This window comes from Aythya fuligula, chromosome 2, assembly GCF_009819795.1.
Source record: "Aythya fuligula isolate bAytFul2 chromosome 2, bAytFul2.pri, whole genome shotgun sequence".
In the NCBI taxonomy this organism is placed as follows: domain Eukaryota; kingdom Metazoa; phylum Chordata; class Aves; order Anseriformes; family Anatidae; genus Aythya; species Aythya fuligula.
The window spans coordinates 22,562,619-22,576,771 of record NC_045560.1 but is presented as its reverse complement, the minus strand read 5'-3'; the positions used below and the strand labels follow the sequence as shown (position 1 = coordinate 22,576,771).

Here is a 14,153-nt window from a genome sequence, read left to right as displayed (position 1 = left end):
GGTAAGATAACTCCACAGAACTTAATAATTAAGTCATTCTTTCTGTTAAATTGCATTCAGTTATGCCTAAAAGTAACTGTTCCTCCAGAACATTTTTATTGTAATCATTTAAAAGAAGTTGTTCTGTTACAAAAATAAACATTGTCTTCATGTCTTAAAAGTAAAAACTTTTCATCTTTTCCTTCTTTTCATCTCACACATGCACAAACCCTTCACTGTATTCAATAACATCATTTGCTAAAAAAGACAGTTGTTGTTTTACTTTTAGAGCTTCTCTGTATGCTTCTGTAAAAATGCTGAATGTAATTTAACATTCACAAAAATCCACAATTCTTAAAGAAATATCTATTTAATAGGTTCAAATTTATTTAGAAGAAGATGTAGTCCAAAAATACAGTATATGTGTAAACACCCTTTACCGTGCAATGGTTCACACTTAAAAGATTTTACTGTCAGACTACTACAGTTATTTTTCTCAGCAGAGTTAGTTCATTAGCTACTGAAGAGTGAGTTAGTAGTGGGAATTACTCTGAGTATTCTAAATCCCATATTTTTCTACCATTGCTTTTGCTTTAGAAATATAAGCATTCATGGCATCCTCCTTTGATATACCTGCAAAGGAAAGTAGGAGTAATTATTGGCTTGTATTTGCAGTTCTATTTAAGTGATTACGTGTGGTAAATTTAATTGCTTTAACACCTTTTTTCAGGTTCCATGCCTCCCATTTGGCTTTGCCTTTCAAATCTAGCATTCCTGGGCACTCTGCCAAAATAAATGCATACCTTTATTGATTATCATGCAGGTTTATATAACATTTGCTTGATTGCAAGGTATGGGTGTAAATTTGCTGTTATATATAGTAACAGGAATACCAATATTAATATCTCCAACTGTAGCCTGTTTGTAGAATCCATACAGTTCCTTCAGTTCTTCATCTGTTGGTCTTGTTTTTAATTTTTTTACTTCTTCTGCAGCCTCATCAAAGTCAGCCTGATGCAAGAAAAAGAAAGTGTTAGTTTGCCTCTCAAGAGGTGTGCTTGAAACATTAATTTTAACGTGCACGGTAGTTCAATAGATAGGCTCTATTACTCACATAGTTTTAGTAGTAAGTCTATGTATTTTCTCCACAAAAGAAGTTTAATAAAGCTGTAAATTATTAGAAGGTGAACTTGGCCTACTTATTTAATAGGATCAGCATAGCTAAAATGAGTAAACCTCTTTTTTCCAACAGTTTTCTATCTAACCACTTGGAACCATTACAGATTGTCTAGTGTCAGAATGGTCACGGATTGTAGTGGGTTTACATGGCAAGGTTTTAGTAGTGGAGGGCTGCAGGGGTGGCTTCCCTCAGTATGTTTGCAAGCACCAAGCTGGGGGGAAGTGTCGATCTGCTGGAGGGCAGGAAGGCCCTGCAGAGGGACCTGGACTGGATGGGTGGAGGCCAAGGGGATGAGGTTCAACATGGCTCAGTGCCGGGTCCTGCACTTTGGCCACAACAATCCCATGCAGTGCTACAGGCCTGGGGAGAGTGTCTGGAAAGCTGTGCAGAGGAAAAGGATCTGGGGGTGCTGGCTGATGCTCACCTGGACATGAGCCAGCAGTGTGCCCAGGTGGCCAAGAAGGCCAACAACATCCTGGCTTGTACCAGGAATAGTGCAGCCAGCAGGACCAGGGAGGTGATTGTCTGTCCCTCTGTGCTCTGTTGTGGTGAGGCCACACCTCAAGTGCTGCGTTCAGCTTTGGGCCCTTTGCTACGAGAAGACAAGGACATCGAGGGCCTGGAGCACAAGGAGAGAAGGGCTACAAAGCTGGTGAAGGGCCTGGAGCACAAGGCCTGTGAGGAGCGGCTGAGGGAACTGGAACCCCCCTGTGGAGCAGGTGCAGAGAGTGACCGTGAAGGAGCGGCAGAGATGAAGCGCCAGGGACTGACCGCAGCCCCAATTTCCCATTCCCCTGCGCTGCTGGGGGGAAGGAGGTAGAAGAGGGTGAATGGGAGGGTAAGGTGTTTTAGTTTGTGTTTTTAGTTTCTCACTGCTCTAGCTTGTTAGTAATAGGCAATAAATTTCTCTGATCTCCCTACTCTGAGTCTGTTTTGCCCGCCACGATAACTGTTGAGCGCTCTCCCTGTCCTTATCTCAACCCCTGAGCCCTTTTCATCATATTTTCCCCCTCTTTCCCTTTGAGGAGGGGGAGTAAGAGAGCGGTTGTGGTGGAGCTTGGCTGCCCACCCGAGTAAAACCACCACACGGATACATTCATGTAAGTAATGTGTGCAATGAAAGCTGTGTATGTCCGTCGCATTCGTGGTGGGAGCATGAAAACAGTCACTGAACTTTACAGCACAGCAGTGATCTCCAAATCCTTTTGGCCTCATGGCATTGTGTTGGCTCTAATGAAGGAGCTCCCCTGTGGAGCCAGTACCTCTGAGAGGTACTGCACACTTCCTCCTTCATTTTCACCTCTCTGATGAAAGTGCAGTAGCTAACCAGCTGTCAGCGCACCCATACCTCATGGAGACTGAAGCAGTGCTACTGCCAGGACAGCCTTCCATACCCAGCTCTCAAACACTGTAGAGCACCAAGTGAAGCATAAATTTAAGGCTGAAATACCCCTTTCATCTTCTTGTGTCTCACACTCACATTAACCCAAGGCTATAGCTGCTATTCTGTCTATAACCTAAGTCTCAAATTAGAATTAGCATAGAGTTTGTAGTCTGTTTCATGCCCAGGATATGTCAGATAGCAAGATTTTTGCACAGCAACTACTGAACTGCCAGTTTACTGCCACTGCTATAGTGCAGTAAACTCCTACATAGTACTGTCACATGTACTATGGTGTAAAAAAGATGCTATATGCTGCTTTCAGTAACTATTGTATCTTCTGAGTTGGATGTGCCTTTGCAGAAGCACGGTATATCACTTAGAATATACTATTACATATATATTTAAAAGCAGCCTACAGTACGTGTAAAAAATCAGCTCTGTATCCAACAATTGTTTCAAGGTGATTCTGAAGTTTTGTTTAAATACCCAAGACCCTGGTGGTATCTCAGCTGACTGTACCATGCTCCTTTAGGCTACTTATTTTTTCCTCTAGTTAGAGGAGAGGGTTTTTTGGTTTTGTTCTAAGTAAGAAAACCTATCCTGTATTTGTCTTAATTGATGCTGTTCTGCTTGGCAAATGACTGTGCTGGGTGGAGCAGGTGAAGGAAATAAAATAAGCAAGACCTGCGCTCATTATAGCATTCTTTATTTTAAGAGTGAAAGCACAAGACGGGCATTTCTGTTTTAAAATAACTAAAGAAAGAAAAGAATTTAATTACTGACTGATGCTCAAGCATATTTCCTCAAAGAAAGGCCCCTTCATGGAGTCACAAACTATACATTCATTGATTTAATGGCACATCAGCTGGTGGCTGGCTGCTTTAAGGCACCAGCAGCAGGTGAAAGAGGTTAAGAACAGGTAGCTGGGGGCACTGATCACAGTGATCTTACACAGACACCTGGCCACTATCCTATCATTATTGTTATTATGAAAATTCAGTTTGTCTAGTGGGTAACGTTCCCGGCCACAACATTTGGAGAAATTTCTAATTTTTGTAAAACTATCAATTGCTATTTGAAATCAACAAGGAGAAAGCAGAATTCTTTTAAGAACAACACTCTGTGAATTTAGATCTTGAGGCCTGCTTACATCTACAGTTTGCCAGTGTGTTTTCTTCCTTCCTTTGGCATAGAGAGAGTTCTTAGCGAGTCAAGGTCTTAAATTTAAAAGAAAAGCAAGAATTCCTTGGCAAAGGAGGTTTGTTATATCTGGAAGGCAATCCTCTGTTAGAACAGAGCTGCTTTTTCCCCACCTACCCAGCTAGCGACTATAGCGTCACCACTGGGGGCTGTGTCGCCATTTTTAAGAACAGAACTTATATCGCTTCTGGGCAGATTAGAGATGAGAGATTATCTATGTGGTACTTAGAACAAGACTGTCTTGAACAATCTGTGAACTGTATGAAATATATAAACAAGAAAAGGAGGACTAAGGAGAATCTCCATTCTTTATTGAATGTGGGGGTAAGCACAGTGACAAGAGATGAAGAACAGGCTGAGGTACTTAATGCCTTCCTTGCCTCAGTCTTTAGTAGCAAGACTAGCTCTCTCTGGATACCCTGCCCTGAGCTGGTAGATAGGGATGGGGAGCAGAATGAAGCCCTCATAAACCAAGAGGAAATGATTAGTGACTTGCTACACCACTTAGAGGTACACAAATCTATAAAGCCAGATAGGATCCAACCAAGGGTAATGAAGGAGCTGGTGTAAGTGAGATCCTAGCCACTTTCCATCATTTATCAGCAGTCCTGGCTATCAGGGAGGTCCCAGTCAACTGGTGGCTAGCAAACATGACACCCACCTACAAGAAGGGCTAGAAGGTGGAACCAGGGAACTACAGGCCTGTCAGTCTGACCTTGGTGCAGGGGAAGCTCATGAAGCAGATTGAGTGCCATCACGTAGCACCTACAGGATAACCCGGTGATCAGTCCCAGACAGCACGGGTTCACAAAAGCCACACTCTGCTTGACAAATCTGATCTCCTTCTACGACAAGGTGGCCCACATAGTGGATGAGGGAAAGACTGTGAATGTTGTCTTCCTTGACTTCAGAGAGGCTTTTGACACAGTTTCCCACAGCATTCTTCTGGAGAGACTGATTGCTCATGGTTTGGATGGGCCTACACTTCGCTGGGTGAAAATCTGGCTGCGTGGCCGGGCCCAAAAAACTGTAGTGAATGGAGTGAAATCCAGTTGGAGGCTGGTCACTAGTGATCACCAGGCTGCCCAGGGAAGTACGTGAGTCACAGTCCCTGGAGGTATTCAAAATGGTATGCAACGTGGTGCTTGGGGACACGCTTCAGAGGTAGACTTGGCAGTGCTAGGTTAATGGTTGGAACATTTTAATCTTAGAGGTCTTTTCCAACATAAACGATTCTGTATCTGTATGAAAAACAAAACAAAGCAAAACAAAACAAAACAAAGCCAACAACTTGCTTGCCATTAGAAATAAGTAATAGCTGGGAACAGAGTTTTGCAAGCTCACTCTGAGAAGTGGTAACGTTGACTTCCTTGTCAAAGGAAAACTCCCCTTCACCAGGGGGAGTTTTAGGTTAGATGTTAGGAAGAACTTCTTTACTGAAAGGGTTGTTAGACACTGGAACAGCCTGCCCAGGGAAGTGGTAGAGTCACCATCCCTGGAGGTCTTTAAAAGACGTTTAGATGTAGAGCTTAGGGATATGGTTTAGTGGGGACTGTTAGCGTTAGGTCAGAGGTTGGACTCAATGATCTTGAGGTCTCTTCCAACCTAGAAATTCCGTGATTCTGTGTGAAGTATTGCTCCAGTGATCAATTCCCTAAGAACAAATGGGAAGATAAATTGTTCTTACACGTCCTTTAATGTAAGACAATTCCATCCATTAAGTTGGACTAATGGACCTAAACTCACAAAGCCAAAGCTTCCACAGGTTTTTTCCTCCTTTGAATGACTGCACGCAACAAGGTCCAGTGAAGAACAACTTTTCTACAACTTGTCAGTTTAGGAAGAAAGTGAAAAGGCAAAGAAAATCTGCTCAAAATCAGCGAGGCAAATGCAAGAATCCAGTAGGAAACACCATCAGGCCTGGTGCTTTATAGGTTTCTACAATGAGTCAGAATGCAATGGCTAAAAGGTGGCTGGACCCCAGAAGGGTAGTTTGCTTTTCATTATTTGCTTCAACAGCATTTAACTGCATCTACACTCATTTGATCTTTACATCGTCTCACTCCTGTGGCAGAGAAGCAGATGACAGCGTCATCCTGACCACCATATGGCAGCAAGGACCCTTGATTCTCGTCGATCAAGGACAGTAACAATTATCTCAGTTCCAGTTGTATTGGGACTCCCAGATGTCATAACAACAGCTACAGAACAAGGCAAAAAGGTGAGTACAGGCAGATGACAGCAGCTGCATGTGGGAGAAACTACTCAAGACACAAAAGAAGCTCCATTTGTACACACACAGATTTGTCTGTAGAAACTCTTGAAACTCTTGACTAGGGCTCTGGGGCTTGATTGATACTTTAATGACCGTTCCCCTTTGAAGCCTGACGAAGTAGAAATCCCATTGGTGGCACCTTACAACTAGGCTACCTGGTATAAGCAAGCACATCTTGGCGAGTCTATGGAGGGTCCTGTTTAAAAGTAGCAATGTAATGATTTATACAGAATAATAAGGAAAACATTTCCCCAACAGCACATCAAGCATCATTAAAGCATCTAGTTGTTACCAACTAACTAAAACTAAGGATTTATTCTATTCTTTCCCTGATCATCTTTTATTCATTAATGGGAGAGATCCCAACCACAGGAAAGAAACTTAGGAGGAGAGGACACTTTATAGCAAACACTTCTTGGGATTGTATGAGGGTTAAGAGGTATACAAGAGCATGCAGGAAGCCCTATGCCTTCACAGTATGTAGTAACCTTTTAATAAATGTATTAACACTGAGAGTTTTCTTCTAACCTGTATATGGTGGCAGTCCATAGTTTGAAACTGTCTCCTCACTGCCAGACAACATTTTGAAATTGCCTTAAAGTAATAAGCTATTGCTTATTTTGCAATGGAGCAAGAGTTGTTACCTTCTGGCAGGTGTGAACAACAAATATTTAGCTAAACAAAATAATTTCAGTTTGGCTTAATGTTTTAAATTGGCAACAGTGGCATTCATATGGATGTGGATTCAGTCCTTATCAGGAAGAACTTCAGATATGTACATTCATGAACGAACGGATGGTTTTGCTGTCTTCATGGTGGTGAAATATCTCAATATATAGGTCATGAGAAACAGTGTTAGTAGTTGACACAAAGTGCAAGTTAATTTCTGTTCTTCTAAAACTCCTTTAGATTGCTGACATTAAAAGGAAATTGTTAAATGTAAAAACGTTTTATGAATGTAATTGAATAAGAATGAACATTTTTCATGACATTGACTTTGACATTGGAATTTCATTGCACTTGAGAAAGCCTACAGCACCAGCTGCAGTGGTACTTGCCCTCGGATAAGTCGTTAGGTCAACAGGAAAATTCTCTTATCTTCTACATCTACTTGTTCTTGATGCCATGGAAGAAAAATCCATACAACAAGAAGATACTACTCTCAAATTTCATTAGAGAAATCGATTCTTTCTCCAGAAATGACAGCTTTGATAGTTTCCAGCTTCAGTGCAAACAAAACCATTCTGAGTCATACATCATTCAAACATTTGCTTACCCTAGAGGATCAAAAGAAACTGATCTTTGGTCATAAAAGAAAAGAAGGGAACATTGCTTTAGTTGTTAATCATAGTCCATAATTCACATGTGCCTTTTGTAAGCAATATAATAAAGATCTCCCTATGAGGAATTCCTAGTATTTGTAATATTAACACTTTCTTCTTGCAAACTTTATTTTTCTTCATTTGCAATACTTTTCTTCTTGTTCTCCTTTTGTAGTGTCACTGTACTGGGATTTCCTACTGCCACCAGAAGTGCCTCAGCAAGGTCTGATGTTAAGCCCGTTCTTAATTTTTCACCAAAGAAAAATGGGTCTGTAGTCTAACAGTGGACAAACACGCGTCTGCATATGACTGACAGAAACACTTTCAATAGGCATGTATCATGGAGATGGGCTCAGCAAGGGAAAACAAAATCATTACTGAAACCTATGTGTCACTGAACTAAGGAAGAGACTGGAACTGTGCACCTCTGACATGCCCAGGAACAAAGCATTTCCCTCACACTGTCAGTATGGATGCATAAAAGGGACCTACGTTTCCTTAGGAAAACATATTTGATGGCCCACCACCTTTAAGATTGCTTTTCTAGATAAAAGTTTATTAAACACGAGGGAATGGCACAAAGCAGTGCCAGGGGAGGTTCAGACTAGATAAAAGGAAAAATTCCTTCACCATGAGGGTGGTCGAACACTGGAAGAGGCTTCCCAGCGAAGTGGTTGATGCCCTGTGCCTGTCAGCAGTCAAGAGACATTTGGACAACGCCCTCACAAATACACTTTGACTTTTCACCCTGAAGTGGTCGGGCAGTTGGACTCAATGCTCTTTGTAGTCTCTTCTAGCTGAACTATTCTGTTCCACTCTGTACTAAAACAAGTGTTTCATTCTTCATCCCGACACCAGTAGATGTGATGTATTTTACTACATGTATCAGTGACTCTCACACCATCACAGACATCTCCTCATATTATCCACGCACGTACAAACAAAAGCAGCATTCACACTCTCTTAGCACTGAGATGAAGAAGTGGTATCAATATTAAAACACAACTGAGCTGCCGTAATTAATTGAAGATGAAATAAGTTTTATCTGCATCTTCATATTGTCAGCACTGCTGTGCACGAGTCCTTGTCAGGACAGAGATAAGGACTACTCACATCAGTGGAAACCTTCCAAATGCCTTGAATCATTTTCTGATCTAAACTTCACAAGAATGAACTACAAGCACACTAGACTTGTACAGACAAAAGATAACTGAAAAAAATAATAAAGTTAATAAGCTTACCTTTATATACTTTTATTCTAACTGGATCTATATGAAATATCACAAGCTACTGTTTCAAAAATATGCAAATGCATACCTTAAGCAGCAAGAAATGCACAGAAATGAAATTTTAATGTTTTTTTCTTCATCTCCCTCAATCCAATCATTGTGCACAGACTCACAGATTTTGCTTAGGATTTGCTTGCTTATACAACATACTTAGGAAGAGCCTGTAATTTCCTTTAATTGTACAATGATAAAATTCCCCTTTAATTCCTCAAATTAAAAGCAGAAGTCTGTATATACTTATATATATATGCAGACATAAACATACACACATGCATTAAAGCTAAACGCATGACTTATCTGACTACTATCACAGACTTCCTTTGTGCAAAGAAAAAAATTAATTTATTTTCAGCAGAATATTTTAGCAGATTGCAAAACTTAGAGATCTCTTTAAATATATTTATTTCATAGAGTGAATTCAAGGCAGAAGAAAACAAACTACAATTTCAATGATCACTACACAAAGGTGGCGTTATGTTTGGGATTTGGCAGCTCTTAGCCATTTAAGCAGGATTCTACTTCTTAGCTGTAAAGCAACACAATGAAACCTCTGTGCCATTCCACATAACTGCAGCTCAGGAGAAAATTGCTGAGCTACTGACAATACACTCCCTGCATCTAGGTCAGAGCGTTGTGTTGCTCACTCTTTGCCACACACACACACACAAACCAAGCTGAGATGGACATTATAATGAGAGCAGGATGAAAAGGGCTTGCAAATCTTAAAGTGAAAGGGATAACAGAAAGCCTAATAAGAAATTACAGCCTAATCCATCAGCGCATGGGCAAGACAAGGAAAGTATTCATGCTTTAGTACAATGATAAAAGCCAGCAATTAAAATAATTTCCTCGGGAACAATTTAAATGCAGTCAGAGTGAAAGCAGAAGGAAGAAGCTTTCCTACCAAAATGCATCTCAAAATGTACCACTCCAAAGATGTACACACCTGAAAAAAATGCGTGCTCTCTTAAATGTTATTCGTGTTTCCCAAACGCACACAAACCACTGATTCAGTGTTAGAAGTTTCCCTTTTTCTTCTATAGCTCTGAGTAAGTAAGTAGCTAGCACCTAAAAATTAAATAACATACCTACCTCTCAGTGCACAAGCCAGTCCCAGCAAAGTCAGATGTGCACACAAAGAAAACAATTCGCACACACTAAGAGCATTTGTGTCTCCTACCTCCGCAAAATTACACGAGCCAGGAACAGTTCAAAATCAGCTGCCTGTGTCTCAACCTCCACTTGCAAAAAGCAATGCACTGTTTAACCGTCAGAGGCTTACGTGCTGCAAGGTAACCTTGATTTTGCAGCAGCAATCCTTACGGTGAAGAAACACGTCTGTCTCTGACAAGGCATTGCACGGACGGACGGTGCATCCCTCTTGCTCCTCTTCTGTCTGGCCGGGATGCAGAATTGCTTACCTGGAGAGTCATGGTGCTGTGGGGATGCCCAGGGACCAGCCTCGCTCCTTCTCCTGCGGGGACGCAGAGCTTCTGCCTCCCAGCTCTGCCGAAGCGCCCTGCGGGGCGGCAGGGGCCGCACGTGATGGGGCTGGGCACCGAGTGGCCTCATCTGGGGGCCGTGCTGGGAGAGCTGGCCTGCCATCAGGGCTGGTGAAGGGATATTGGCTCGATTTGCTGCGTGCTGAGCCCACGAGGGTGCCCACGCTCGTCTCCTTGGGAAGGCTGAGCTCGCATCTGTACCCCGGAGGGTCAGGCCGCCAGCCCAAGAGCAGAGCTGCAGCAGGGTTTCCAAGGCACTTGTTTGAAAAAGGGATTTCCTCGGGGTGAATGAATGCGAGCCTGATCTGAATCACACCAGCACCATCACTGTTAGCATCCTCTCCTCTGCAGCCCGACCTGGTGACCGGCCCTGTGGGGACCTGGTGCCCACTGTGGTATTTGGGAGGGCGTTGTCCAAATGTCTCTTGACTGCTGACAGGCCGCATCCCACAGAAACTGGGTTTTCTTTGTTCTGCTAAATACAGAAGGAACAACAAACATTAAATTAACTAACCTCCAGTTGTACCTAGTAAAGGAAAAAATCTAGCCCCACTTACCTATTACATCAATTCACTAATTCTTTATGTTCATCCCTCTGTACCTTTGTACTCATCATTCCTCGGGCATGGCTTTAATCACAATAGCATACACTTCAGCTTTTTTAATCCACCAGCTTCTGTAAACTCACGTAAAAGGGGTGTTTCCTCTCAAATCAAGACTGGATTAAATTAAACCGAGGCTTGCAGAGAAAACAAAAGTATTAAATCTCAGTAAGAGGAGATAAAAACACAAGGGAAAACAAGTCCCTGGCCTCCGTCCTCCACCATGAGGCTGCCATTTAGCGAGGGGAGCGGTGTGCTGGGACACATGGGGACAGAAGGAGCTTCTGGGACACCCGTTAATGGTTCATGGCACTGCGGGGAGCCTTCAGCTTTGTCCTTACGCCTCATCTCCTCACCAGCGTTAGAACATGGTGCGTGCACGCGATGCTTCATGCACTAGCAGTGAGAGCTGCGGTGAAGCCACCACGAAATCCTCACTAATTCGCCACGATTTCATCAGCTCGCACACGACAGAGCCCGTCTATCGCTACCCGATAAAAACACCTTGCAAAACACGTTCAAGCAGCAGCAATACCACCCCAAACACCGGCCCCAAACCCCACGGAGCCCGCTGAAGGCAGCACTGCGCCACCGCCCCGTGGCGCCGCCTCTCGCTGCCGGCTCCACCGCCCACCCCGGGGCGGGACGAGCCGGGCCGGGGGGCTGCCGCCGTGCTGGGGCCGTGTGGGGCCGGAAGGTGCGGGCTGGAACCGGGACCGGGACCAGGACTGGAACCGAGACGGGGTTTTGGGGCTGTGGGGCTCGGGCACGGCCCCAAGGCTGCGGGGAGGGCGGCCCCGCTCTCGGCCGCCTCGCGTTGCTGGCGCAGCGAGCGGCGTTTGCTCCCCTGCTTTTCTCGTCACCGCAGGAGCTGGAGGAAGGCTGTCGCTGAGCGATCGCGGAGCGGCGGTGTGGAGACGTGGGGTGGTTTTTTTTTTTCGGCCGGAGGTAGGTGGAGGAAGGCCCCGCTTTGCCCGGCCCCCCCTGCAGGAAGCGAGGGGCCCCGAGGCTGGCACCGCGTGGAGGGCGCTGGGTTCCCTCTTGGCGCTTGAATTCCCGTCCCTGTGCGCTCCTTGTCCTCGTAGCGTCCATTTTGAAAGGAAAAATGCAGTTTTGCAGCAGAAAAAGGCAGTCTTTCGGCAGTGAAATCTGCCATGTTTTTTCCTTCCCATACTGCCTTTACTTGATACCCCCTGTAGGCCATCGGTCATCACTGAAAGGCTTTAAAAGGAAAAATACCGATTTTTATTTTACTTTTTACTTTACTATGATAAGAGTTTCCTCTTCTCTCTGCCACAGCTACAAAACGTGTAAGATCCTTTATTTGTTTTAGCTTATTACCAGTACATAGAGAATTGATGTGAGTGACAAGATGGCATTTTGTAAATACCTCAAGGTCGGCACTCACACCACACATTTCTGCTGGGGTAAGGAGGATACCTAAGGATACAGTCGTGTTTTGTTTCTCCTGAGTTGCTCCTCCTGTGTAAGCTGGGCTGTATAACTATAAAGGCCTCGTAGCTTGGCAAGAGGATGGCGTAATAACCCAAGCGTGAGTTTGGGGACTTAAGGAGTGAACAGGGCCTGCAGGCAGACCCGCTGTCATGTCTTGACTCGTGATCTCAACTAGGTAGATCAGAGCGAGAACAACTATCCATTCTTTGCACCAGTTTGATTTTTCACAAAAAGACGTGGTCTAGGTGACATAAAAGTGAAAGAGCCCTTTTGAACTTCCTGGAGGCCTGCAGAGGTTAGCCTCCCTTCATCAAAAGCATAATTAACACTCTGCAGCCTTTTATCATACCTACTAAATGCAGGTATGATTGCAGGTATGATCTAAATGCAGGTATGCAGGTGTAAGATTAAAGAATGAAAAGGCAAATTAAAGTTTATGAAATGTTAAATTAATTCAAGAATGTGGAGCTTGTTTCATGTCGTGATTTTGCAGCTTTTTTTCACGTCATAATAGCTCTAAAATGCAGCTGTGCAACGGTGAGAAGTGATCCTTCAACTTCTGTTCTTAATCTGCAGAACAGCTAGCTGCTTTCGTTCAGGTTCAGCTTCAGAATGGTTTCTTGTCACTGGTGTTGCCTTGCTCTAGAGCCTGCTCTTTAAAACAAAAAAAGAGAAAAAAAGGTGCAACCTGTGCCTTGTGGAAGATTTGTTAAGGATTAGCACTGAGCTAGTGTGAAGAAGGTGCCAGTTGGAAGTACCATTTTGAGATGTGATGTTTCTCTTCTGCATTCCCAAGAGAAGGCTCTGGTAATGAAGTCCCCAGCAAACAGCACGATATTTAAACACTGTTTACCTTTTTCTTCCCTTCACAGCTAGGGTGGCAAAATACAAAAGAACCCCAGGATGTCTGTAATTCAGCAAGGGACGGCATCACTTCGTAAAGCAAAGAAAACCACTGTAAAAATTTGTCTAGATAACCCCTTTGATATTCAGTGGAAAACCATAGATGGAGATAACATGCATTTTATATTACAGACTTTAGAAGAAAGCATTAAACAAATTGGACTTAAAAAGGTAGAGGCTCCAAGGAAGAAAAAGCGTTCCAGTACAAAAAAACAGATGGAAAGAAAGTGTGATGCTAGCAACAATGAGCTCCCTACAGCAGAGGAAACAGAAGGCAATCAACAAGCATCAGGATGGACTGACATAAGTATCAGAAGACAACTTGCGATTGGAGTTAATGAAGTTACAAAAGGATTGGAAAAAAATGAGCTGCTGCTTCTGCTGGTGTGCAAATCTGCAAAGCCTGCCATGATCACATCGCACCTTATCCAGCTGAGCGCAAGTCGAGACACCCCAGCAGGCCAGGTTCCCCGACTCAGTGAAACGATAGCACCACTTCTTGGCTTAACATCCGTTTTAGCACTGGGCTTTAAAAGGCAGTCTGATAAATTTACTGATGTAATAGAAGCAATAATTCCAAAGATACCAGCTTTGGAAGTGCCATGGTTTCAGTATAGAGCTGAAGGATCCGCGGCAAATGCAGATTCTTCAGAAATTCATGAACCTGAGCAGCTTGAGGAGACAGTGGAGGATGAGCACACAAGCCAGAAGCGGAAGCGTACAGAAAGCAATCAGCGCGATCTTTCGGATGTGATTTTACAGCCTTTGAAAATCAAGAAAGTTGTTCCAAATCCAAATAAGATCAAGAAACCACCTCGCAAAAAGAAAAAAACCTTTTCAGCATGAATGACTTCACTTCGGTTCTTCCCAATTAAAGTGATTCGACAAACTCATCTGTGTTGCATTCACCCGAGGTTCTCTCCGCTTTAATAAAGAATATTGTTCAAACTTATGAGTCTGTCTGGGGATAAATATTTAATTTGCAGTTGGAGATCACAAAGTTAAATTGGTAATGAATATCCTGGAGTAATAAGCACAGCTTTGGAATTAATGTAAAGCATT

General features: G+C 43.4%; 2 protein-coding genes across 3 annotated transcripts; one reads left to right on the top strand and one right to left on the bottom strand.

The window, feature by feature from the left end:
* Nucleotides 1-333: 333 nt before the first annotated feature.
* ACBD7 (acyl-CoA binding domain containing 7) lies at nt 334-10,175 on the bottom strand. Its single transcript, XM_032181490.1, has 4 exons — nt 10,051-10,175; nt 873-990; nt 700-762; nt 334-612 (listed from the first exon to the last, which is right to left on the bottom strand). The coding sequence occupies exons 1-4, from the start codon at nt 10,060-10,062 to the stop codon at nt 539-541; spliced, it is 267 nt and encodes an 88-aa protein (XP_032037381.1). The 5' UTR covers nt 10,063-10,175; the 3' UTR covers nt 334-538.
* Nucleotides 10,176-11,399: 1,224 nt separating this feature from the next.
* Nucleotides 11,400-14,043, top strand: RPP38 (ribonuclease P/MRP subunit p38). Of its 2 annotated transcripts, XM_032181553.1 has the most exons (3): nt 11,400-11,430; nt 11,602-11,681; nt 13,061-14,043. In XM_032181553.1, the coding sequence occupies exon 3, from the start codon at nt 13,092-13,094 to the stop codon at nt 13,935-13,937; it is 846 nt and encodes a 281-aa protein (XP_032037444.1). In that variant the 5' UTR covers nt 11,400-11,430; nt 11,602-11,681; nt 13,061-13,091; the 3' UTR covers nt 13,938-14,043. The 2 variants fall into 2 exon arrangements, with proteins under 2 accessions (XP_032037444.1, XP_032037445.1); XM_032181554.1 differs by lacking the exon at nt 11,602-11,681 and having other exon boundaries at nt 11,408-11,430.
* Nucleotides 14,044-14,153: the final 110 nt, after the last annotated feature.